Source organism: Micromys minutus (assembly GCF_963924665.1).
Source record: "Micromys minutus genome assembly, chromosome: 22".
Classification (NCBI taxonomy): Eukaryota; Metazoa; Chordata; class Mammalia; order Rodentia; family Muridae; genus Micromys; species Micromys minutus.
Genome location: NC_137957.1, coordinates 5,056,039 through 5,082,932, shown reverse-complemented (window position 1 = coordinate 5,082,932; position 26,894 = coordinate 5,056,039). Strand labels below are relative to the sequence as shown.

Genomic DNA, 26,894 nt, shown 5'->3' with positions numbered 1-26,894 from the left:
AATTATATAAAAAATTTTCATTTTAAATTATCATTATTCTATAATCTGTTTTCATCATGTTTTTCTTGGTGAAAGTTTAAATTATTGAAGGCAAATATGATGCTTAAAAATTTAAAATTATAACAAACATAGCAGGAATTGTTATATTTTAATTTAGCTGACATTACTTATTTTCATCTATTTAAGTTCTAAATCAGTTCATCAAAATCTTTAAATACAGATACCTTCTTGAATCATAAGATTACTTTAAAGGAACACATTCTCTGTCATACTTGAACAAGTTAATCTGTTTCTTCATATTTAAGTATCATAATACGATGCAGACTTGAGCACCGGCCCTCTTCTCCTCTCTGAATCCAACTGAGTATAAAACAAATTCTACTGTGTGTTTTTCTTACTGTGAGAGTAATCTCCATTGCCTAATTTATTTCAGAATTAGAGTTGCTTGCTATATTTTAAGTCATATGTGTATTTTAAGTCACTTCCTACTCATTACTAACATGGCCACCAAATGAATTGTTCATGGCATTTGAGAGTTTTTGTAATCCTGTTGCCTAAGTGAAAGAGTCAAGAGGGAATAAATATTCTCATGAGATTTTGAGATCCACATCAACATTTTCCAAGTAAATATGAGATTTTATGTTATCCAAATGTCTTGCCCACACACCAATATGTGTGTTAAGAGATTTTTAAAGATTATGATAAACAATTTTTCCAAAAACTCCAATGAACATTAACATAGTAAGTGCTTAGGCATTTGTAAAACAAACTGAACAAAAACTATTATTTTTATGAAACTTAATTAAAGGTGGGATCTTTTAGGTATCTTTACTCAAGATCAAGTAATTTAAAAAGCAACTGATTTTGTTTTAGCTGATGTTTCTGAAGGCTGGTTGCCCCGTCCAAAATCCAGTGGTCCTACAGCAAGAGACTCGTTCTGTAACAGTTGACAGAGCACAAGTAAAAGTGTTCAAATAGAGGGAAAGATATTAATTTACCCAATCCTGTTAAAAATGGATTTACGTCAATGATCCAAGCCTATTTTTCAGTTTTACCTCACAATACCTATGCACTGAGGATCTAAGGTTCTAACATAGGAGTGTCTGAAGACCAATTCAAGTAGTAAAAGATAGTTTGTGTTCACCTTTCTACCAAAAGTTAGATCAGACTGATTTCACTTAGGTCAAAGGATGCATGCATCTTCCTTTGGAATAGAATTTTACATTTTCATATATTTTTTGACCTCCCACTTCATTGTTTCTTGACTACTACAAAGGAAGATGAGTTGAGGAATATCTTACAACTAGATTCACTGGCCTCTCTTACTGTGGTTTATGTATCTGGAAAGAAGAATTGTCAACCTGCTGATATTATGGAGAGTTGAACATATCATTCACATTAATTTTAGTTCCACAACAACTATATAAAATCCTCTAGAAAACAGATAGTGACCAAACTGTTCATTTTTGTGTGTAATAATTCTCTATTCTGAAACTTTATAGCTATAGAACTATGAGATATATCTTATTTATATTCCCTCTATTTTGATTAAATAACATACATTTATAATTCATGTTTGATTCTTCATTCTTCTTTATTTTGTTAGTAAAAGATCAACCGAATTATTAGTATTTTGATCTTAAAGTTACATTTTTACTAAATATAAAAAGAAAGCTATAATTGTTGTATTCTATCAATATATACTAGTAAGTAGAAGTATAGTTTCACAGTCCTACTCAGAAACAAAATTTTTATGTTAACTATCTTTTGTTCTTATGTTAATTATCACCCAAGTACCCAAAATAAACAGCTCTACATGGACGCATGTATCTATAATTCAGTGATAATCATATTTAAGCTGTGTGTGGTTTTTTTGCATACATTTGCAGACAACCATGAGTATGTGTTTATGAATGCCAAAGTTTAACTCTCTATGTCTTTATCACTCACCACCTTATTTTCTCATTTTTCTGGTCATATTAATATATGGATACACCTGCGGCCCACCTGCCACCCGGATCAGCAGCTCCTAAAGGTTTAAAGACTGGTGAGTAGGAGATCTGGGCAGCCAGGGAGCAGAGAGTTCTCTGGGGAGTGCGCACAGTAAGCTCACCCCCAGCCCTGCCATATCCAGAGACCAGGAACACAACTTTGGAACTTCTGTTTCCACCTGGCGGCAAATTCAGGGCAGAGAACAGGGCTCGGCCAATCTGATACCTGGACCAGTGGAGATCCAGGGACACAGACCAGATACAAGGGAAAGGCAAAAACATATCACTGACAACAAGATGGCAAGAGGAAAGCAAAAGAGTATGTCCCAAGGAAACCAAGACAACCAGGTAATACCAGAATACAGAACTCCCATAACAGCAAACATTGGAATGCCAAACACTCCAGAAAAAGAAGACACAGATCTGAAATCATACCTCAAGATGCTGATAGAGATACTTAAACAAGAATGGGAGGAAAAGCAAAATTATTCAGAAGCTTTTAAAGAGGAAACAAGAAAAACACTCAAAGAACTAGAGGAAAACAGAACCAAAGAGATGAAGGAATGGAAGAGGGAATTTAAAATGGAAATTGACACAATAAAGAAAACACTAAAAGAGATAACCCTAGAGGTAGAACACCTAAAAAAGAAATCAGGAGTCACAGAAGCAAGCATTTCCAATAGACTACAAGAGATGGAAGAGAGAATCTCGGGGGCAGAAGACAACATTGTAACCATAGACAAAAGAGCCAGAGAAGATGCAAAAAACAAAACGCTCCTAATTAAAAATGTCCAGGAAATCCAGGACACAATGAGAAGACCGAACATAAGGATAATAGGAATAGAAGAGGGAGAAGAGTATCAACTAAGAAAAACAGTAAATATCTTCAACAAAATCGTAGAAGAAAGCTTCCCTACCCTCAAGAATGAGATGAACACGAGCATAAAAAAAGCCTTCAGAACTCCAGATAGGTTGGACCAGAAAAGAAATACTTCTTGACACATAATAGTCAAAACACCAAGTGCCCAAAGCAAAGAAAGAATACTAAAAGCAGTAAGGGAAAAAGGTCAGGTAACATATAAAGGCAGACCAATCAGACTCACACTCGATTTTTCAACAGAGACTATGGAAGCTAGAAGAGCCTGGACAGACATCATGCACACCCTAATAGAGCAAAAGTGCCAGCCATAGCTGCTATACCCTTCAAAACTATCAATCACCATAGATGGAGAGATGAAGATATTTCAAGACAAATCTAAATTTACACAATATCTGACCACAAACCCAGGACTACAACGAATTTGAGGTGGAAAACCCAATACAAAGAGGGGAACTATATCCTAGTAAAAATAACAAACTCCTAAGCAAGAAAACTAAAAGAAGAAAAAGACAGAGACACAAATCCACCTACAAAAGCAATAATAGCAGGAAACAGAAACCACTATTCCTTGATATCTATTAACATAAATGGACTCAACTCCCCAATAAAGAGACATAGGCTATCAGACTCAATTCATAAACAAAATCCAGCATTTTGCTACAAACAGGAAACTCATCTCAGAGATAAAGACAGAAACTATCTGAGTAAAAGGGTGGAAAAAAAACTTCCAAGCAAACAGTCCCAAGAAGCAAGCTGGAGTGGCTATTCTAATATCGAATAAAGTAAAATTCCAACCAAAAGTTATCAAAAAAAATAAGGAAGGACACTTTTACTCATTACCGGGGAAATTTGTCAGGAGGAACTCTCAATACTTAACATATATGCTCCATATATAAAAGCACCCACATTCATAAAAGAAACCCTACTAAAGCTCAAAAAATACATTTCACCCCACATAATAATAGTGGGAGACTTTAACACCCTACTCTCACAAATGGACAGATCGTGGAAACAGAAACAGAACAAGGAAACTGCAAAACTAGCAGAGACTTTGATCCAACTAGAATCCATAGATATCAACAGAACATATCATCCTAAAGTAAAAGAATACACCTTCTTCTCATCACCCCATTGGACCTTCTCGAAAATTGACCACATAATTGGACACAGAGCAAGCCTCAATCGATATAAGAAGATTGAAACGCTCCCATGCATCCTCTCAGATCACCATGGTCTAAAGCTGGTCTTTAACAACAACAAACAGAACAAAAAGCCCACATACACATGGAACCTAAACAATGCTCTATTAAATGATAGCAGTGTCAAAGACGAAATAAAGAAAGAAATTAAGGATTTTCTAGAATTCAATGAAAATGAAAACACAACATACCCAAACCTATGGGATGCAAAGAAAGCAGTACTGAGAGGAAAACTCATAGCCCTGAGTGCTTCCAAAAAGAAACTGGATAGAGCTTACATCAACAACCTGACAGCACAGCTAAAATCCCTAGAGGAAAAGGAAGCAGATATACCCAAGAAGAGTAGACAGCAAGAAATAAACAAAATTAGGGCAGAAATAGACCAAATAGAAACAAAAAGAACCACTGAAAAAAATCAACAAAACCAAGAGTAGTTGGTTCTTTGAGAAAATCAACAAGATTGATAAACCCCTAGACCGACTAACTAGAGGGCAAAGAGAGAGTATACAAATTAACAGAATCAGAAAGGAGAGTGGAGACATAACAACTGAAACTGAGGAAATTCAAGAAATCATCAGATCCTACTACAAAAACTTATACTCCACAAAATTAAAAAATCTGGAAGAAATGGATGAATTCCTAGACAGATACAAGATCCTAAAGTTAAACCAGGACAAAGTAAACCATCTAAATAATCCCATAACACCTAAAGAAATAGAAGTCATCAAAAGCCTCCCAACCCAAAAAAGGCCAGGTCCAGATGGGTTCAATTCAGAATTTTATCACACATTTATTGCGGATATAGCACCAATACTTACCAAACTATTCCACAAGATAGAATCAGATGGAATACTACCTAACGCATTTTTTGAGGCTACAATAACCCTTGTACCTAACCACACAAAGACCCTATAAGGAAAGAGAACTTCAGACCAATCTCACTTCTGAATATTGACAAAAAATACTCAACAAAATCCTTGCAAACCAAATCCAAGAACACATCAAAACTATCATTCATCATGACCAAGTAGGCTTCATCCCCGGAAGGAAGGGATGGTTTAATATAAGGAAATCCATCAATATAATCCACCATATAAACAAACTCAAAGAATAAAATCACATGATCATCTCACTAGATGCTGAGAAAGCATTTGACAAAATTCAACACTCCTTCATGTTAAAAGTCCTGGAAAGAACAGAAATCCAAGGTCCATGCCTAAACATAATAAAGCAATATACAGCAAACCAACAGCCAACATCAAACTTAACGGTGGGAAACTTGAAGCAATCCCACTAAAATCAGGGACTCGACAAGGCCGCCCACTCTCCCCCTACCTATTCAACATGGTAATGGAAGTCCTGGCTGGAGCAATTAGACAGCAAAAGGAGATCAAAGGGATACAAATCGAAAGGAAGAGAAAAACATCACTCTTTGGAGATGACATGATAGTGTACTTAAGTGACCCCAAAAATTCCACCAGAGAACTCCTACAGCTGATAAACAAGTTCAGAAGGGTAGCTGCATACAAAATTAACTCAAACAAATCAGTAGCCTTCCTATACTCAAAGGACAAACATGTGGAGAAAGAAATTAGGGAAAAGATACACTTCACAATCGTCACAAAAACTATGAAATACCTTGGTGTGACTCTAACTAAGCAAGTGAAGAACCTGTATGAAAAGAACTTCAAACCTCTAAAGAAGGAAATTGAGGATGATCTCAGAAAATGGAAAGTTCTCTCATGCTCATGGATTGGAAGGATCAATATTTTAAAAATGGCCACCCTACCAAAAGCAATCTACAGATTCAACTCAATCCCCATCAAAATTCCAACCCAGTTCTTCATGGAATTGGAAAGATCAATGTGCAATATCATATAGAACAACAAAAGACCTAGAATAGCGAAATTTATCCTCAACAACAGGAAAACCTCTGCGGGAATCACTATCCCTGACCTCAAGCTATATTACAAGGCAATTGTGCTGAAAACTGCATGGAACTGGTACAGAAATAGGCATGTAGATCAATGGAATAGAATAGAAGATCCAGAAATGAGCCCTCAGGTATATGGTCACCTGATTTTTGACAAAGGAGCAGTAAACATTCAATGGAAAAGGACAGCCTATTCAACAAATGGTGCTGGTCCAACTGGCACTCAGCATGCAAAAGTGAAAATAGACCCTTTCTTATCTCCTTGTACAAAGCTCAAGTGTAAGTGGATCAAATATCTCCACATTAAACCAGATACACTGAAACTATTAGATGGGAAAGTAGGGAAAACCTTAGAACACATAGGCACAGGAGAAATTTTCTGAACAAAACACCAATGGCTCAAGCTCTCAGGTCAAAGATTAACAAATGGGACTTAATGAGATTGCAAAGTTTCTGTAAGGCTAAGGACATTGGCAAGAAAACACAACAGCAGCCAACAGAATAGGAAAAGTTCTTTACCAACTCCAAATCAGATAGAGGCCTAATATCCAAAGTAGACAAAGAACTCCAAAAGCTAGACACAAGGAGATCAAACAACCCTATTAAAAAATGGGGTACAGAGCTAAACAAAACATTCTCAGCTGAGGAATATTGAATGCTGAGAAACATCTGAGGGAGTGCTGGACATCCTTAGCCATCAGAGAAATGAAAATCAAAACAACCCTGAGATTCCACCTCACACCAGTCAGATTGGCCAAGATCCAAAACTCAGATGACAACAGATGCTGGCGAGGTTGTGGAGAAAGAGAATCACTTCTCCATTGTTGGTTTGGTTGCAAACTAATACAACCACTCTGGAAATCAGTCTGGCGATACCTCAGAAAATTGGACGTAGTACTTCCTGAAGACCCAGCTATTACACTTCTGGGCATATACCCTAGAGACACTTTAATACACAACAAAGATATATACACCACAATATTCATAGCAGCTCTATTTATAATAGCCAGAAGCTGGAAAGAACCCAGATATCCTTCAGAAGATGAATGAATACAAAAATTGTGGTACATTTACACAGTGGAGTACTATTCAGCCACCAGAAACAATGACTTAACCAAATTCTTAAGAAAATGGCTGCATCTAGAGAATATCATCCTGAGTGAGATAACCCAGTCACAAAAGAACAGACATAATGAGCAGTCACTGATAGTGGGAAGCTAACCCCAGAGGCTCGCACTGCCCCAGAAACAACTCACAGACTGTATGAAGTCCAAAAAAAAAAAAAGAAAACAAAACAAAAAAAAATAGTCATGCTCAATCCTTACCCACCAAGAATACATTGAAAAATTCCGGGTTGTACCCTGTATTACATGTACTGACTGCTCATTGTTAAAAAAAAAAAAAAAAATCTTTACACACCCAGAAAACTTTGACTATTTCCAGGTTGCATCTTGTTTTACATGTACTTTTTGTTCATTGTAACTGGTGGGATCTTGATCACACTATCAAACCTTTAAAAAAAGAAAAACAGTAATGACAAAAATGTATTATGCACTCTTATGCAAAAAATGCTTAAAATCTGTACACTTATCTTTGTTCTTTAAAATAAAGTTGTTAAAAAATATGGATACACCAAATATGGCTACAACTTCTTTTATTGAAGAAAATTTGTATTCATTATGTATTTTGAAACTGATGAATGTAATGTCTTCTAATTTCTATGGAAACATTTGTGTATATATTTAAACATTTGGTAAATAATGGGAAATATGACATTTATGTTATATAGAGAAGTCATTTACCTCTGCAAGAAATTTCTCAATTGTGATGAGTGGTGACTACATTATATTCATTTTTAAACTGCTATGGCTTGAATTTAAAACATTTCCTATAAACTCATTCATTGAGTCTAGGATACCCAGATTTTGGTCCATTGGTGAAGGTTCTTGAAACATTAGAAGATAGGTTTATGATGCAGGTAATAGGACACGATTGATATCAGTATATTTCTTGTACCAGGTATTGAATTATATACTTCTAATACTATAATCCATAAAAATAAACATTGATTGTCAAGAAGCAGTTTGATTTTTTGACTTTTTTACAAAGCAAAAATTTTAGAGCTATGGTTGTCGAAGTCATGGTGGATGAATAAACACATGTTTATTGCATGTCAGTATCAGATTTATGTATATATAGGACATAATTCATACAGGAGAATCTGTCACACTTCAGATGCTAAATTAAAACAAACCTAATTATTTTAGGGTTGTTTTATGACCATAGTAGCTTATTATGCCCATAATCCATGTAGCAACCCACTTCTGAGTAGTTTTTGTTTAAGTAGATGTTGATTAACACAAAGACTGAAAGGGGACAAACTACAGTGAATAAGAGTCTACAAGATGCTCAGTGATTTAGTTTTCAATGGTCTATGTTTTACAGTGTCAATTTGAGTTTCTGAGCCATGTCATTGTACTTTTTTCTGAAGCAAGTGGAAAAGCATGCTTGTCATGAGGGTTATATCGTAGGTATGAATTTACTAATTTTATTTTTGTAGATGTGTATTTTTGCTACTTTTGAAGAATTATCTCACTGAATATGAAGTTCTTAGATGGTAGTTGACTTTCATTTAAAGACATTTATTCATACTTATATATTTTTGTATATATATATATATATATATATATATATATATATATATATATATATATATTATTCAGAACAGACTGGATCTTATACTGCTGTATAATTTGCTGAATTTTAGATAATTCTCTTAAGACAAACAAGGATATTTTCATTTATTTAGTATAATACACATAATTTACATCATTGTCATTAAATAAATTTCAGACTATTAAAAGTCTGAGATCTATTATCTCGAGTTCTACTTTGATTTCCCCTGATAGATTCATCTTTGGGAATTATAATACCCTGGCAATTAGAGTATTATTAAGATCAATACAAGAGTCACCATCAATTGGATATTTTTATCATTATGTTTATACATTAATAAAAATTGCTTAACTACAAATACAGTAGTAAACATGTCCATACTCATCTTCAAAACCACAAAGAAAAAGCAAAACTTTTCTCCAGAGTGGCATGCCCCCTTGGTCCTAGTACATAGAGACTAATTTAATTTTCTAATTCTTAAATTTTAAATTTCAGTGGTTAGTAAATTTAACTAATATATGTGGTGGTGAGAAAGGAATTAAAAATATTCTGAAACTCCAATTACTTAAAATTGTTTAAATTATAATTCACGATTGATATCAGTATATTTCTTGTACTAGGTATTGAATTATATACTTCTAATACTATAATCCATAAAAATAAACATTGATTGTCAAGAAGCAGTTTGATTTTTTGACTTTTTTACAAAGCAAAAATTTTAGAGCTATGGTTGTCGAAGTCATGGTGGATGAATAAACACATGAGCACATAAGGAGTTTTATTTCAAAGGTCTGTAATTAGTTTGGAAAAACTAATTTATTTCCTATAATCTTAGAGCAGAGGTCTTATTTCACATGGAAAATAAATGGATATTAATTATAGATATGTTTCTCTTGGGCTGGTCCTAAGTTAGAAGTACTTTTCTCTAAGATTTTTCCAAAAAACAACTAACTCTACCATATTGGACATCATTTCTCACCAGAGCATCTGCAAGATTTGAAATAACAAATTCAAATTTGGGTATTAGAGACTTAAGCATTCAAGTTACCATGAATTTTAAAAAACCTACATAAGAATTTTTTAACAAGAAAATGCCAAATGTATCTTGTTTGTCACTTACATCCTTTGAAGTAATGATTCATTCTTTGAGATTGATTGTCCAAGAAATGAAATTAGCAGTTATTGAGATAAAGATGAAAAAGTGGGCCATGAGAAGAGTATTGTGGCCGCACTGCTACAAAACCAGAGCAGATGCATAGAGAAGTACAGGAAACTGAAAAGTGTAACTGGAGAATGCTGAAAGTTGTGCTATTGCTTTTTATGAAAGTTCATAAAGGGGAGTCGAATGTACCCAAGATTTCCAGATTGAGATGGATAATAGCACACAGTGACTGTAATAGTCAGAGGGAATTATTCAACATAGTAACTTCTAGTTACATGGGTATGAACATGTACTAAATGCATTGGTTTAAAATGATTGGATAGTAGAGTCATAAAATATATATTATTTATAAACACTGACACAGGAAGAACTAATAACAGCATTTAAATTACAAAATTGTGTTTAATAAATATAAATGTCTCCAAATATAGATACAATTTAATATTAAATGAAAGAATATCTACTTTGGGTTACCATCTCCTTCAAAATTTAGAAATTGTAATCCAATTGTCAACAAATTATTGTTTAATTATCTTAAAGCATTATGTCATCTAATTAAGTTAACAAAGTTACATATCCACAAAGAACATACTTATACAAGAGAATTATTTCAGCAACATTTCAACTACTTGGCATATTTTATGTTACTTATTATAGACTCTTGAATATTTCCTTGGTCAATGCTTCAGCATTCATCATGAGTGATCTTTCATCTTAGGTTATTAATTTTATTTTTCAAAATACTAAAATTTTAATTTTTATGACAACTCTAATTATTTTATATAATAAATTAGCTTTTCTCTGCTCTTTAAAATGTACAAAGTATCCCAATGAATTTTTCTTTTTTTTTAATTGGACAAGTTTATTTTAAAAAACAACAATAAATGTAAAGATTTTAAGCATTTTTGCATAAAAATATATGAATATATTTTTGTCAGTGCTTGGTTTTTTTAAAGGTTTTATAGTGTGCATTAAGATCTTACTAGTTACAATGAGCATGAAGTACATGTAAAACAAGATGTAACCTAGAATTAGTCAAAGTATTATTGGTGTGTAAAGATTAAGCATAATGGTTTTTTTTCAAATCTAGAAAGTTTCAGTTAAATCAAACATAAAAAGCTACAAAAAGGGAATATATCCCTACATAGAGAGCTTAAGATTCTGGTTTTGAGAAGGTACTCATAAACTAGAGTTAGGGAGATGTGCTAAAATTAAGATGATATAAGCATTTGGAGAGGACAAACTTAATATAACTTAAATCCTCAATGAGTGAAATGGGTCACATCACAACCAATGCAATTGGGAATCGCTGGATATTTTCCCATTGATAATTCAAACAGAATGTTATTTATGTCTAAACATTGTCCCACTGTTTTCTAGAGAACAAAATGTATAAAGCACATGTTTGAAAGCTTCCTTCACCTGCTGATTCCGTAAGGTGTAAATGAAAGGGTTTAGCAAAGGGGCCACAGAGGTGTTGAGCACAGCAACACCTTTATTTAAGGTCACTCTCTCCTTGGCTGATGTTTTCATGTACATGAAGATACAACTCCCATAAGTAATGGAGACAACAACCATGTGTGAGGAGCAGGTGGAAAAGGCTTTCTTCCTCTGTTGAACTGAAGGGAACTTTAAGATGGTTTTGATGATGAGGATGTAAGAGAGCATCACTAAGATCAAGGTGATGGCAAGTGTCATGACAGCTAAGGCAAAATCCAATAACTCAATAAAATGGGTGTCTGTGCAAGACAGCTGCAGGAGAGGAGGACTATCACACAGAAAGTGATCTATTGTTTTGGAGGCACAGAAATCCAGTTTGAGTCCCAAAAGTAAAGCAGGGAAGACAACTAAGAAGCCAGTTACCCAGGAGCTGAGGACCAGTAGGTGGCACACTTTGCTATTTATGATCATGGGGTAATGCAGTGGTCTGCAGATGGCTACATAGCGATCATAGGACATGGCAGCCAAAAGGTAAAATTCTGTGCTTCCTAGTAAGAAAAAGAAGAATAATTGTGCAGCACAAGCATTGTAAGAAATTGTTCTGTCTCCTGAGAGAATGCTTATCAGGAACCTGGGAATGCACACTGTGGTGAATGCAATTTCTAAGAAAGAAAAGTTCCGAAGGAAGAAATACATTGGAGTCTTAAGATGGGGATCCAGCAGGGTAAGGAAGATAATCATGAAGTTCCCCATCAGGCTCAAGATGTAATTAAAAAACAGAAACAGGAAAATAGGAATTTGTAGCTGAGGGTCATCTGTTAGACCAAGCAAAATAAACTCTATCTTTACTGATTGGTTCTTCATTTCTGTTTTGTTTCAATAAGTCTATAGAAGATATTAAACTAAAATTACATCTAGAAAGGCATATTACTTTTTTCTTGGCCATAGAAAGTTAGTTCCAATAAGTTTAATCAATTCACAAATATTTTAAGCAGGGAGTTCCAATTCTTCCCATGAACATTTCTTCATCCAGGTTACTTGACTAACAAGAACTCATATTCTTCTCATTTGCAGATGTGAGTCCATACCTGTTCCAATTAGTGGAAGCATGTTAGTCATTCAAAACATGGGTTTTCAGTTTCATGAGTGTTCATCTCTATTTTTTTCTAATATTTTAAAGTACTTATTAAATATTTAAAATTGTCTAATATCACTAATATCTCAAGTTAGTTTGCACCTAAGTGAGAAAATTATTCTATATTTTTACAGTGGCTTCAATAGCTAACTATACTGTCCAACTGAACAAGATTTTAGAAAACTGATGCTCAAGATATGCATATGAAACCACTCCTGTCTTCAAGTATATGTTTGTATATATTATTTGCATCTCTGAATAACGATTTATAAGCATAATGCTGTTTTAACTCTATATTGTTTGCATTTCTGCATAATTTAGGTTTATTAAAAACATAGTAATAACATTTTAAGCCTAAGAGTATAACCACTTTGTTATCTTGTGACAAACTGGAAAACCCATAAAGCCAAAAATGCACTTTATTCCTTTCTAATATGTGTGAATTAAGGTAAACTCCATTCTGATTAATTTTAGATAGTGTAAAATGAAGCCTAAGCTACATATTTAGAGCAAGATGCATTTAGCCTTTAAAGCCCACATTTTTTGAAATGTACCCAGGTTAGCTGAATGGCTTTGCCTATCTTATTTAAGGAGTAAGAACTCAAACGACTGGACACCTCTCTTTTATTTCTTAGTTGTGAGTACAGAACCCAAGGTTTTCATACACTAAACAATTTGGGGTTAGCAAGCATCACTCCCAAAACATATTTTTTTGTGGTTAAGTATTCTGAGTTTCAGAAAGTTCAGAGGAAATAATTTCTCTTTTGTCCCCTTTTGAAGTCTTCTAACACTGATGGTATTTCCATGAATTACCCCTTCTCTCACACCATATTTTATTATGAATTGTATTGATAATGTAGAAAGCTGGAAATAGCTGATTGCCTTGTTTGAACTAACACTCTATAAGATCTAGTAAAGTAATTTAATAAATAGAGAAGAGGCAGAGATATGTAAAGTGCCTTTAGGTTGTGTTATGGGAAAAAATTTAAAGTAAAGGCAAATAAACATAAAAGAAGCTCAAAAGAAAATTCATACTAGGAAAAAACTAAATGATCAAAATTGTCACTGTGCATAGACAATTTTAAATATTATGATAAAGCATTAATATAGAATATACCTGCATTATAAATGTTCATTTCTTAAATTATAAATAAGAACATTAACATTGTTTAGGTCTCCAGGAACAGAAGAGATTGTCATAAATTTTAATTCCCAGTAGATGATGGAACTGCTGGTGAGATAAAGTTTGAATATATGGACAATCTAACAGAGTAATAATGTTTAAATATCAGGGGGCTTGGTTTAGTTTGAACTATAAATATAACAATTACTGTTAGCAATATTCTGCATCTGTTTCATGGGGTAGGAGACTTTAAAGATAAAAACTATATTCAGATTGTGTTTGAGACAGGAGGATAATTGAAGACATTCTGTTTTCAGAAAACATAGCTCTGAAATCTCAATTGTGTCAACACTTTAGACAGGCTTTGTAAAAACATTCTTACTAAAAGACAAGTTACACACATTTCTTCTAATAGGTTTTAGGAAATCATCTACAGAAATTCTCTTCCTGGGTTACTTTTATTTTTAAAGAAGTTAAAATTGAAATTTAAATGGGTTCTATGTAAGATCATATCTTTAAGGGTATTAAGAGAAATATGTCAATAATTTTATCTTCTAACACAAATATTGTTTAGAAGCAGAACACATGAAAACATAGTCAGACAAACTGAAGAGTATGCCCAGAGTAAGTAACACAAGGTTTCAGAAGAACTTACCTGAAAGATGTATTATGTATCCATGAAGAGTAGCTTGACTTTTACATATAAAAATAAATATATTTATCAAAAAATAAGTTGAAGAATTAGACAATATTGTAAACAGGCAAATCAAAAGACAGTAACAGTTTCAAGATTATTTAATGAAGATAGAATCTATATTCCTTCTGTGTGCTTGAAAATTGTTGAATACAGAATGCCCAGTTCATGGGTTCAAGTTAGATATTACTGTGAAATATTACAGATATTCCCATTTATACAAGTCATCTCATTAACAACACTGGTATAAATACACCATCATCGAATGGAATTCCATTATACCAAACTACTGATGTGTCCTGCCTCATGAATTTCATGAATCACATTTATATTTAGTCTCATGCTTAAAACCTATCCCTGCAGAATAAAATGGCACAAGCTAATAAATACAATTATATTTAGTTTGTTCAATGAATTAATAGAGTATTAAAAATTCAGTGTTCCAGTGAAGAAAAGTAGAGGGGTTGGGGAGATGGGAGAGGGTTGGACAAAGGGGATAACATTTTAAATGTAAATACAGAGAGTATCTAATATTTTTTTTAAAAAAAAATCAATGTTTTTTTCTAATTCACAGCATGATTGTGCTGATTACTATTTTTGCACAACTGTCAACAAATCAAATATAAATGGTAAAAGAACTAACCATTTTAGTGTTTAGCAGATTTCTTAATAGGCTTTCTGCCCAGATTTTAGGAGGTTTTCTGCACTTCAGAACATATCATCCTTCTGAATACAAAGCACAAAAAATTCATTCTTTTCTACACGCATCTCATTCTTCCACTAAACACATGCTAAATAAATGTTCTCTTAGAAATATTTTGACTAATATATTTCACTTTTATATGAAAAAAATCTATTACATCACTGTCTAGTCTACAGTTCAAAGCAGTTCTACTTTTATAAACCTTGCTGAATGTGACATACACTGATATATAGAATTTTACTGTCTAATGAGATCATAGACTTTTGTTTCTTAGTGTCCTACAGGAAAATCTCATAAGAATAGAGAAATTTTATGATAACTAGGATGCAAGTACATGATTTCCTGTGGGATTCATCAGTTGTATAATACATGAATGCTTTTTATAAAAATAAATGTCTAAACACACAACACAACACAGCACACACACACACACACACACACACACACACACACACACACACACATCATGTCTTACTTTTTCAAATCAGTACTTCCAGAGTATTAATAATAGATTTTTCTACTATTTGAATATCATGACATAATCACAACTGTGACTGCTTAATTATGTATTATTTGAAGTGAATATTAAAAGTAAAAATATTTTAGTCTGCTTTGATCTATGTATTTATTCTCCACGCCTGGGCACGGATGTATACTTTCCTCTGTGGTTTCCTTGTGAGAGCTCCGCAGGAAGTGCACATTTCTTGCCTTCATTTTTTTTCAGCTTCTGTTCTCAGCCTCTCCAGGACCTCCTCCGGAGTAGTGGAGGCCAAGAGCTTCACCACCTTTTCCCGAGATTTACCACCCTTATCCAGAACCACGTCACTCTTCCTGAGGTCCAAGACCTTGGATAGGTACCGACAGAGCTCCGCATTTGCCTCTCCCTCAGACGGAGGCGCCGCAATGGCCACACCAACGGCCTCAGTGCTCAGATCTGTCACAGCATTCTGTTTGGATCCAGTTTGGCATGGATAGCTATGGTGACAAAACCTTTAGGATCAGTTGCTACAGGCCCTGTAGGAGGTGGTGGTGTCTCTGGTTCCTTGGTTTGGTTTTTACCCTTGCTTGTCGCACCGACTTTCTTAGGCATTGTGCAATCACACAGGAGTCTAGCAGAGGACAAGCACAGCGACCAACGGCGAGCCGAATCATCCCAACCCCGAAGGCGCCTCAGAGGGCCACAGCATGGCAACAGGTCTTCTCTGAACAAAGGCCTCTTCTCCCACTGATGCCATAAAATGCTATCCTCAGCTACAGATGCAACTGAAGCCATGGGTCTCTCCATGTGTGATCATTGGTTGATATTTTAGTCCCTGGGAGCTGTGGAGGGTTTGGTTGCTTGATAAATTGGTTCTTCACATGAGGTTGCAAACCATTTCAACTCTTTCAGTTCTTTCTCTAGCTCCTTCATTGGGATCCCCATGTTCAGTCTGATGATTAGATGCAAACATACTCAACTGTATCAGTATGACTCTGGCAAAGCTTCTCTGAGGAGGCATCCATATCAAGCTCCTGCCAGTAAGCAATTCTTGGCATCAGCAATAGTTCTTGGGTTTGTAGTTGCATATGGGGTGGATCCCCAGGGGAGGAAATTTCTGAATGTTTTTTTCTTCAATTTGTGCTTCTGTATTTGTCTATGTATTTCCTCCATGAGTGTTTGGTTTTCCCCTGTAAAAGGGACTGAGGGATCCACATTCTGGCCTTCCATCTTTTTGAGCTTCATAAAAACTGAGAATTGTTTCTTGGGTATTCAGAGCTTTGTGTGGCTAGTATCTGCTTATCAGTGAGTGCATACCATGTGTGTTCTTTTGTGAATGGGTTACCTCACTCAGGATGATTGCTTCTAGTTGCATCCATTTGCCTTGGAATTTCATAAAGTCATTGTTTCTAATAGTTGAATAGTAATCCATTGTGTAAATGTACCAAAATTTTGTATCCATTTCTCTTCTGATAGACATATGGGTTATTTTCAGTTTCTGGCTATTATAAATATGGCTGTTACAAACATGGTTGTGCATATGTCCATGTTAGATGTTGTAGCTTCTTTTGGGTATATGCCCAGGAGTGATATAGCTGGGTCCTCAGATAACACTATGTCCAATTTTCTGAGAAACTGCCAGACTGATTTTTCAGAGTGGTTGTACCAGCTTGCAATCCCACCAACAATGAAGGAATGTTCCTCTTTTTCCACATCTTCACCAGCATCTGTTGTCACTCAGGTTTTTTATGTTAGCCATTCAGACTGACGTGAAGTAGAATCTCAAGGTTTTTCTATTTGCATTTCCCTGATGACTTGGGCTGTTGAACATTTCTTTAGGTGCTTTTCAGCCATTTGGTATTCGTTTGTTGAGAATTATTTATTTAGCTCTTTCCCCATATATAATAGTGTTAATTAATTCTAAGGAGTCTAACTTCTTGAATTCTTTGTATTTATTGGATATTAGCCCTCTATCAGATAGAAGATTTATAAAGATCCTTTCTCAATCAGTTGATTGCCATTCTGTCATTTTGCTAGCATCTTTTGCCTTTCAGAAATTTTGGAATTTGATGAGGTCCCATTTGTTGGCTCTTGATCTTAGGGCACAAGCCATTGGTGTTCTGTTCATGAAATTTTCCTCTGTGCCTATGTGTTCTAAGCTCTTCACCACTTTCTCTTCTATTAGTTTCAGTGTACCTAGTTTTATGTGGAGGTCTTTGATCCTCATGGACTTGAGCTTTCTACAAAAAAGATAAGAATGGATCAATTTGCATTCTGCATGCTGACTGCCAATTGTACCAGAACCATTTGTTGAAGAGGCAGTCCTTTATCTATTGAATGTTTTTAGCTCCTTTTTCAAAGATTAAGTGACCATAGGTGTGTGGGTTCATTTCTGGGTCTTCAATTTTATTCTATTGATCTACATGTCTGTCTCAGTACCAGAACCATTTGGTTTTTATCACGATTGATCTTTAATACAGCATGAGATCAGGGATTCCCCTAAAAGTTCTTTTATTGTTGAGAATATTTTTTGCTATCTTGGCTTTTTGTTATTCCAAATGAGTTTGTCAATTGTTCTTTTTAACTCTATGGATCTGTAGATTGCTTTTGGCAAGATGACCATTTTTACTATCTTGATCCTTTCAATTCATGAGCATAGGAGATCTTTTCATCTTTAGAGATCTTTTTCAATTTCCTTCTTCAGAGACTTGAAATTCTTGTCATACAGTTCTTTCAGTAGCTTGGTTAGAATCACACCAAGGTGTTTTATTATTGTTGTGACTATTGTGAAAGGTGCCCCTTTCCTATTTTTTCTCATTCTATTTATTTTTTGAATAGTAGAAGACTACTTATTTGTTTGAGCTAATTTTATATTCAGCAACTTTGCTAAAGTTTTTGTCAGCTGTAGGATTTCGCTGGTTGAATTTTGGGGGTAACACAAGTATACCACCATATCATCTACAAATAGTGATATTTTGACTTCTTCTCTTTCCAATATGTATCCCTTTGACATTCTTTTGTTGTCAAATTGTTCTATCTAGTATTTCCAATACTATATTGAATAGGTAGGAGGAAAGTGAGAACTCTTGCCTAGTTGCTGATTTTAGTGGGATTACTTTGAGTTTCTCACCATTTAGTTTAATGTTGGCTACTGGTTTACTGTATATTGCTTTTACTATGTTTAGGTATGGACCTTGAATTACTGATCTTTTTAAGACTTTTAACATGAAGGGGTATTGAATGAAATATTCTTTTTTTTTTTTAACTTTGAGTTTGCTTATATAGTGGGTTACATTGATGGAGTTCCATATATTGAACCATCCCTGCATTCCTGGGATAAAGACTACTTAATCATTTTGTTGTGTTCTTGGATTCAGTTTGCAAGAATTTTATTGAAAACTTTTGCATTGATGTTCATGAGGAAAATTGGTCTGAAGTTCTCTTTCTTTGTAGTGTCTTTGAGAGGTTTAGGTATGAGCATGGCTTTGAAGAATGAATTGGGTAGTTTTTCTTCTATTTCTATTTTGTGGAATATTTTGTAATTTATAAGTATTAGATCTTCTATGTAGATTTGATATAATTCAGCACTGAACCCATCTGGTTTTGTACTAATTTTGACTGGGAGGCTTTTGATGACTACTTGTATGTCTTTAAGAGTTATGGGACTGTTTAGATAGTTTATCTGGTCCTGATTTATCTTTGATACCTAGTATTTGTCTAGAAATTTGTCCATTTTTTCCTAGATTTTGCAGTTTTGTTGAGTATACACGTTTGTAGTAGGATCTGATGATATCTTGGCATTCCTCAGTTTCTGTTGTTATGTCTCCCCTTCATTTCTGATTTTGTTATTTTTCCCTTACTGCTATTAGTCTTCTCTCTTTGGTTTGAATGTTTGGTGTTTTGATTGTTATGTGTTAGGTAGAACTTCTATTTTGTCCAATATATTTGGAGTTCTATAGGCTTCTTGTATGTTCATGGATAACTTTTTCTTTAGGTTGGGGAAATTTTCTTCTATGATTTTGTTGAAGATATTTAGTGGGCCCATTTTTGTAAGTCTTCACTCTTTTCTACACCTATTATACTTAGGTTTGGTTTTTTCATTGTGTCCTATGTATCATGGATGTTTCAGATTAGGAACTTTTTGACTTTTGCCTTTTCTCTGACTGATGTGTCAATTTTCGTTATTATCTTCTGCACCTGATATTCTCTCGTACATCTCTTGTATTCTGTTTGTGATGCTTGTATCTATGACTCCTGATCTCTTTCCTAAGTCTTCTATCTCCAGGGTTGTCTTATTTTGTTATTTTTTTTATTGTTTATATTTCTGTTTTTAATTTATTCACCTGTTTGGTTGTGTTTTTCTGCAGCTCTTTATGTAATTTTTTTGTTTGTTTTCTCTTTAAGGAATTCTACTTGTTTATGTGTGTTCCTCTGGTTTTCTTGTAATTCTTTAATGGAGTTATTTATGCGCTCCTTGAGCACCACCATTATCATCATAAATGATGATTTCAAGTCCAAATCATTTTTCTCTTATAATTTTAGCATCTCTGAGGATGAATCTTGTCAAAGTTGTACATTCTTTTATATATGAATTTCACAACCAAAATTTTAGTATCAGTAAGATATTCTTATGGATTGTGCAAGATACACAGATCACTTAAGGATAAATTTATGTTCCTTGTTTGATCAGGTGAGAGATAATTGTCTTTTTTATGAGTTAATTTTATCAATAACCAATTGTAATAAATCTTCCTTCATGCCATATGAAGGAGAATATAAAGAGTCTTAAGGATTGTATAGCTGGAAAAAAAGATTCTATAACCAACAATATTTATTGTCTAATTTAACTAAAGTTTTGACTAGAGGGTTTTTTATGTGTATACCAATTATTGGGTAGCTCCCATGTTGAGGAATCAGCAGATCAAGTTACCTGTCTTGTGTGATGTTTTCAAAATTTTCTAGATCTTCAGGAGCCCTTCCATTGTCATATCTGATCCATATCACTCTGGAAGGGGTCCAACACCTTTTATTTTTTCTTGTCAAAACAAATACAGAGGCTTTCACTTAAATAGCATGTCCTTGATCCAGTTACCATAAATAATTAAAAATATAGAATGAGCTCTCCCAGAGAAATTTTAATATAACCACCAAACTCACAACTACATCCATTTTGATAATTACAACTCAAAGCACTTAAAGCAATCTAAGCAAATATTCTGCTATGATGGTGCTTCTTTGCTGTCTCCTTCCCCATTCAAAATCGAATCAGGGCCTAAATTATTTATACATCTATGTATACTTACATCTTCTCTATAACTATAGGGATTAAAATCTGTTTGGGTTCATATTGCAGTACATCCCTTTCTTTTCATATATGATTCTCAAAGCCGAAGTCTTTACTGTCTGACATAGGTTAGGCTTCCTATCCCCTGATTTTGATATCATTTTTTAAAGATCAAATAATCAATATTTATACATATCTGTGTTAAACTTTAATTAAATTCAATTTCTACTTACTGTACAAGCCTTCTGCACTAGCCCTTTTTATGTACCAGGGTAGGAAAACTCAGAAATCCCAGAAATCCCATGAAAACCCATTTGAGAATTTGTGCTGGTAAAACTTTTAAATAACTTAAAATATTTTTTCATTCACTCTCCCTATCTTATCCCTCTGTGAAGCTTGATATCTCTGTATATTTAAGAACATTAAAACAATTACCTTAGCCTTACAGAAACTTTGCAATCTCATTAAGTCCCATTTGTTAATCTTTGACCTTAGAGCTTGAGCCATTGGTGTTTTGTTCAGAAAATATTCTCCTGTGCCTATGTGTTCTAAGGTTTTCCCTATTTTCTCATCTAATAGTTTCAGTGTATCTGGTTTAATGTGGAGATCTTTGATCCACTTACACCTGAGCTTTGTACAAGGAGATAAGAAAGGGTCTATTTTCATTCTTCTGCATGCTGAGTGCCAGTTGGACCAACACGATTTGTTGAATAGGCTGTCCTTTTTCCATTGAATGTTTACAGCTTCTTTGTCAAAAATCAGGTGACCATATACATAAGGACTCATTTCTGGACCTTCTATTCTATTTCATTGATCCACGTGCCTCTTTCTGTACTAGTACCATGCAGTTTTCAGCACAATTGCCTTGTAATATAGCTTGAGGTCAGGGATAGTGATTCCCGCAGATGTTTTCTTGTTGTTGACAATGAATTTCACTATTCTAGGTCTTTTGTTATTCCAGATGAAATTGCACATTGATCTTTCCAACTCAATGAAAACTGGGTTGGGATTTTGATGGGGATTGCATTGAATCTGTAGATTGCTTTTGGTAAGATGGCCATTTTTAAAATGTTGATTCCTTCCAATCCATGAGCATGGGATATCTTTCCATTTTCTGAGATCTTCCTCTATTTGCTTCTTTAAAGGTTTGAAGTTCTTGTCATACAGGTCTTCTCTTGCTTAGTTAGAGTCACACCAAGGTATTTCATAGATTTGTGACTATTGTGAAGGGTATCTATTCCCTAATTTCTTTCTCCACATGTTTGTTCTTTGAATATAGGAAGGCTACTAATTTGTTTGACTTAATTTTATATCCAGCCACTTTGCTGAACTTGTTTATGAGCTATAGGAGTTCTCTGGTAGAATTTGTGGGGTCGCTTAAGTACACTATCATGTCATCTAACGACATTGTCAAGAAAACAAAATGGCAGCCAACAGAATGGAAAAAGATATTTACCAACTCCACAACAGATAGAGGCCTAATATCCAAAGTATACAAAGAACTCAAAAAGCTAGACACCAGAGAATCAAATAACCCTACTAAAAATGGGTACAGAGCGAAACAAAACGTTCTCAATTGAGGAATATGAAATGGCTGTGAAACATCTAAGGAAGTGCTGGACATCCTTACCCATCAGGGAAATGCAAATCAAAACAACACTGATATTCCACCTCACACCAGTCAGATTGGCCAAGATCCAAAACTCAGATGACAACAGATGCTGGCGAGGTTGTGGAGAAAGAGGAACACTTCTCCACTGTTGGTGGGGTTGTAAACTGATACAACCACTCTGGAAATCAGTCTGGCGATTTCTCAGAAAATTGGACATAATACTACCTGAAGATCCATCTATTCCACTTCTGGGCATATACCCCAGAGACACTACAATATACAACAAAGATACATGCACCACAATGTTCATTGCAGCTCTATTCATAATAGCCAGAAGCTGGAAAAAAACCCAGATGTCTTTCAGTAAATGAATGGATAGAAAAATTGTGGTACATTTACACAATGGAGTACTACTCAGCTATCAGAGACAATGACTTAACCAAATTCTTAAGAAAATGGCTGCATCTAGAGAATATCATCCTGAGTGAAATAACCCAGTCACAGAAGAACAGACATAATATGCAGTCACTGATAGTGGGATGTTAACCCCAGAGGCTTTGACTGCCCCAGAAACAACTCACAAACTGTGTGAAGTTCAAGAAAACAAATTATACTCAATCCTTACACACTAAGAAAATGTTGACTAATTCCGGGTTACATCCTGTTTTACATGTACCTTTTGATCATTGTAACTAGTAAGACCTTAATGCAGAGTATCAAACCTTAAAAAAATAAAAGCTTAAAAATTTGTACATTTATCTTTGTTTTTTTAAATAAAGTTCTTCAATAAAAAAATTACCTTATACATTTTTTATTCTTAAAAACAATTACATCAAATTTTAAAAATCTCTATCATTTGATTGTTTGCTTATAAGAGGCAGGCTGCTTTCATCTTCTGACTCTCTGCATCTCATTGTCTTCCTTCTAGCAGCCAGCCTGATTTTGTACAGTAAGGGATCCCAGCTTCTCTAAGCTGAGGCACTCTCTATCACTTTCAAACCATGGAAGAAATCCCCATGCAGCTAAGGCAAAATCTGAATATTCCATTTTATCCTTAAAACAATTCAATCAAATGTATCAATTTCTACCCTTTAATTATCTGCTTGCTGGAGGCAGGTAGCTTTTATTGTCTCTTTCTTACTGTCTTCCTCCTAACAGGTATCCCAGAGGAAATCCCTTCAGGCAGATATGTTTAGGATCTCCTATGTAAGTAAACAATGTTTTGAAGTTTTTTTTTTAAACGACTTTATTTTGCAAAACAAAGATAAATGTACAGATTTTAAACATTTTTTGCTTAAAATTATACATTTTTGTCAGTACTGTTTTTTCAGATATTAAAATAAATTTTACATAAAACCATGTGAATATGTTTTTTAGTCAGTACTTGATTTTTTTCAAAAGCTTGACAGTATGCATTGAAAACCTACTAGTTGCAAAAAGCGTAAAATACATGCAAAACAAAACGCAACATGGAAATAATCAAAGTCTTCTTGTTTTGTGAATATATGTATATTTTTTGTTTTCTTTATTTCTTGGACTTCATACAGTCTGTGAGTTGTTTCTGGGGGAGTGCAAGCCTCTGGGGTTAGCATCCCACTATCAGTGACTGCATATTATGTCTGTTCTTTTGTGACTGGGTTATCTCACTCAGGATGATCTTCTCTAGATGCAGCCATTTTCTTAAGAATTTGGTTAAGTCATTGTTTCTGATGGCTGAGTAGTATTCCATTGTGTATATGTACCACAATTTTTGTATCCATTCGTCTTCTGAAGGACATCTGGGTTCCTTCCAGCTTCTGGCTATTATAAATAGAGCCGCTATGAACATTGTGGTGCATATATCTTTGTTGTGTATTAAAGTGTCTCTGGGGTATATGCCCAGAAGTGGAATAGCTGGGTCTTCAGGTAGTACTATATCCAATTTTCTGAGGTATCGCTAGACAGATTTTCAGAGTGGTTGTATTAGCTTGCAACCCCACCAACAGTGGAGAAGTGTTCCTCTTTCTCTGCAGCCTCTCCAGCATCTGCTGTCATCTGAGTTTTGGATCTTGGCCAATCTGACTGGTGTGAGGTGGAATCTTAGGGTTGTTTTGATTTGCATTTCCCTGATGGCTAAGGATGTCGAGCACTTCCTCAGATGTTTCTCGGCCATTCGGTGTTCCTCAACTGAAAATGATTTGTTTAGCTCTGTACCCCATTTTTAATAGGGTTATTTGATTCTCTGGTGTCTAGCTTTTTGAGTTCCTTGTACACCTTGGATATTAGGCCTCTATCTGATGTGGTGTTGGTAAAGATCTTTTCCCATTCTGTTGGTTGCCGTTTTGTTTTCTTGACGATGTCCTTAGCCTTACAGAAACTTCGCAATCTCATTAAGTCCCATTTGTTAATCTTTGACCTTAGAGCTTGAGCCATTGGTGTTTTGTTCAGGAAATTTTCTCCTGTGCCTATGTGTTCTAAGGTTGTCCCTACTTTCTCATCTAATACTTTCAGTGTATCTGGTTTAATGTGGAGATCTTTAATCCACTTACACTTGAGCTTTGTACAAGGAGATAAGAACGGGTCTATTTTCATTCTTTTGCATGTTGAGTGCCAGTTGGACCAGCACCATTTGTTGAATAGGCTGTCCTTTTTCCATTGAATGTTTACTGCTCCTTTGTCAAAAATCAGGTGACCATATACATGAGGGCTCATTTCTGGATCTTCTATTCTATTCCATTGATCTACATGCCTATTTCTGTACCAGTTCCATGCAGTTTTCAGCACAATTGCCTTGTAATATAGCTTGAGGTCAGGGATAGTGATTCCCACAGATGTTTTTTTGTTGTTCAGGATGGATTTTGCTATTCTAGGTCTTTTGTTATTCCATATGAAATTGCACATTGATCTTTCCAATTCCATGAAGAACTGTGTTGGAAGTTTGATGGGGATTGCATTGAATCTGTAGATTGCTTTTGGTAGGATGGCCATTTTTAAGATGTTGATCTTTCTAATCCATGAGCATGGGAGATCTTTCCATTTTCTGAGATCCTCCTCAATTTCTTTCTTTAGAGGTTTGAAGTTCTTGTCATACAAGTCCTTCACTTCCTTAGTTAGAGTCACACCAAGGTATTTCATAGTTTTTGTAACGATTGTTAAGGGTACGTTTTCCCTAATTTCTTTCTCTACATGTTTGTCCTTTGAGTATAGGAAGGCAACTGATTTGTTTGAGTTAATTTTGTATCTGGCCACTTTGCTGAACTTATTTATCAGCTGTAGGAGTTCTCTGGTGGAATTTTTGGTGTCACTCAAGTACACTATCATGTCATCGGCAAAGAGTGATGTTTTTATCTCTTCCTTTCCGATTTGTATCCCCTTGATCTCCTTTTGCTGTCTAATTGCTCCAGCCAGGACTTCCAGTACTATGTTGAATAGGTAGGGAGAGAGTGGGCAGCCTTGTCGAGTCCCTAATTTTAGTGGGATTGCTTCAAGTTTATCGCCATTAAGTTTGATGTTGGCTGTTGGTTTGCTGTATATTGCTTTTATTATGTTTAAATATGGGCCTTGGATTCCTGTTCTTTCCAGGACTTTTAACATGAAGGGGTGTTGGATTTTGTCGAATGCTTTCTATGTTTTGTAGTTTTATTATATGCCTATGTGAGGTTGTATGTATATGCCCAGGAAGTTGGGAGGCATAAGATTTCAGGAGCTGATCACAGTCAGTTATTAGTCATCTGATGTACCCCAGAGACACTTTAATACACAACAAAGATATATGCACCACAATGTTCATAGCAGCTCTATTTATAATAGCCAGAAGCTGGAAGGAACCCAGATGTCCTTCAGAAGATGAATGGATACAAAAATTTTGGTACATATACACAATGGAATACTACTCAGCCACCAGAAACAATGACTTAACCAAATTCTTAAGAAAATGGCTGCATCTAGAGAATATCATCCTGAGTGAGATAACCCAGTCACAAAAGAACAGACATAATATGCAGTCACTGATAGTGGGATGCTAACCCCAGAGGCTTGCACTCCCCCAGAAACAACTCACAGACTGTATGAAGTCCAAGAAATAAAGAAAACAAAACAAAACAAAAAAAATTTACAAAACAAGAAAACTTTAACTATTTCGATGTTACATTTTGTTTTACATGTACTTTAGCTCATTGTAACTATTAAGTTTTCAAGGCATACAATCAAACCTTGAAAAAAATCAAGTACTGACTAAAAAATATATTCATATAGTTTTATGTAAAAATTATGTTAAAATCTTAAAAAAAATACTGACAAAAAATGGATAATTTTAAGCAAAAAATGCTTAAAATCTGTACATTTATCTTTGTTTTGTAAAATAAAGTTGTTAAAAAAAGAAAGATTACTGAGCTTGTGCATTAATTTTGTGTCCTATTACACTACTGAATAGATTTATCAGTCATAAAAGTTTCCTGGTGAAGTCTGTAGGTTTTTTTTTTTTTTCTGTATAAATTCATATCATCTGCAAAAAAGGATACTTTGACTTCTTTTCCTATTTGTGTTCCCTTGAACTCCTTCAGTTGTCTTACTTTTCTAGCTATGACCTCAAGTAAATATTGAGTA

General features: G+C 34.6%; 1 protein-coding gene and 1 pseudogene across 2 annotated transcripts; both read right to left on the bottom strand.

The window, feature by feature from the left end:
• Positions 1-11,185: 11,185 nt before the first annotated feature.
• LOC308434716 (olfactory receptor 6C6-like) lies at positions 11,186-12,145 on the bottom strand (the record flags this gene model as incomplete). The annotated part of the gene is made up of 1 exon (XM_080935107.1): positions 11,186-12,145. The coding sequence occupies one exon, from the start codon at positions 12,143-12,145 to the stop codon at positions 11,186-11,188; it is 960 nt and encodes a 319-aa protein (XP_080791233.1).
• A 3,501-nt stretch (positions 12,146-15,646) lies between these two features.
• Positions 15,647-16,088, bottom strand: LOC308434771 (UPF0235 protein C15orf40 homolog; annotated as a pseudogene). The gene has a single exon. The product of its transcript is annotated as a UPF0235 protein C15orf40 homolog (transcript).
• Between the last annotated feature and the right edge of the window lie 10,806 nt (positions 16,089-26,894).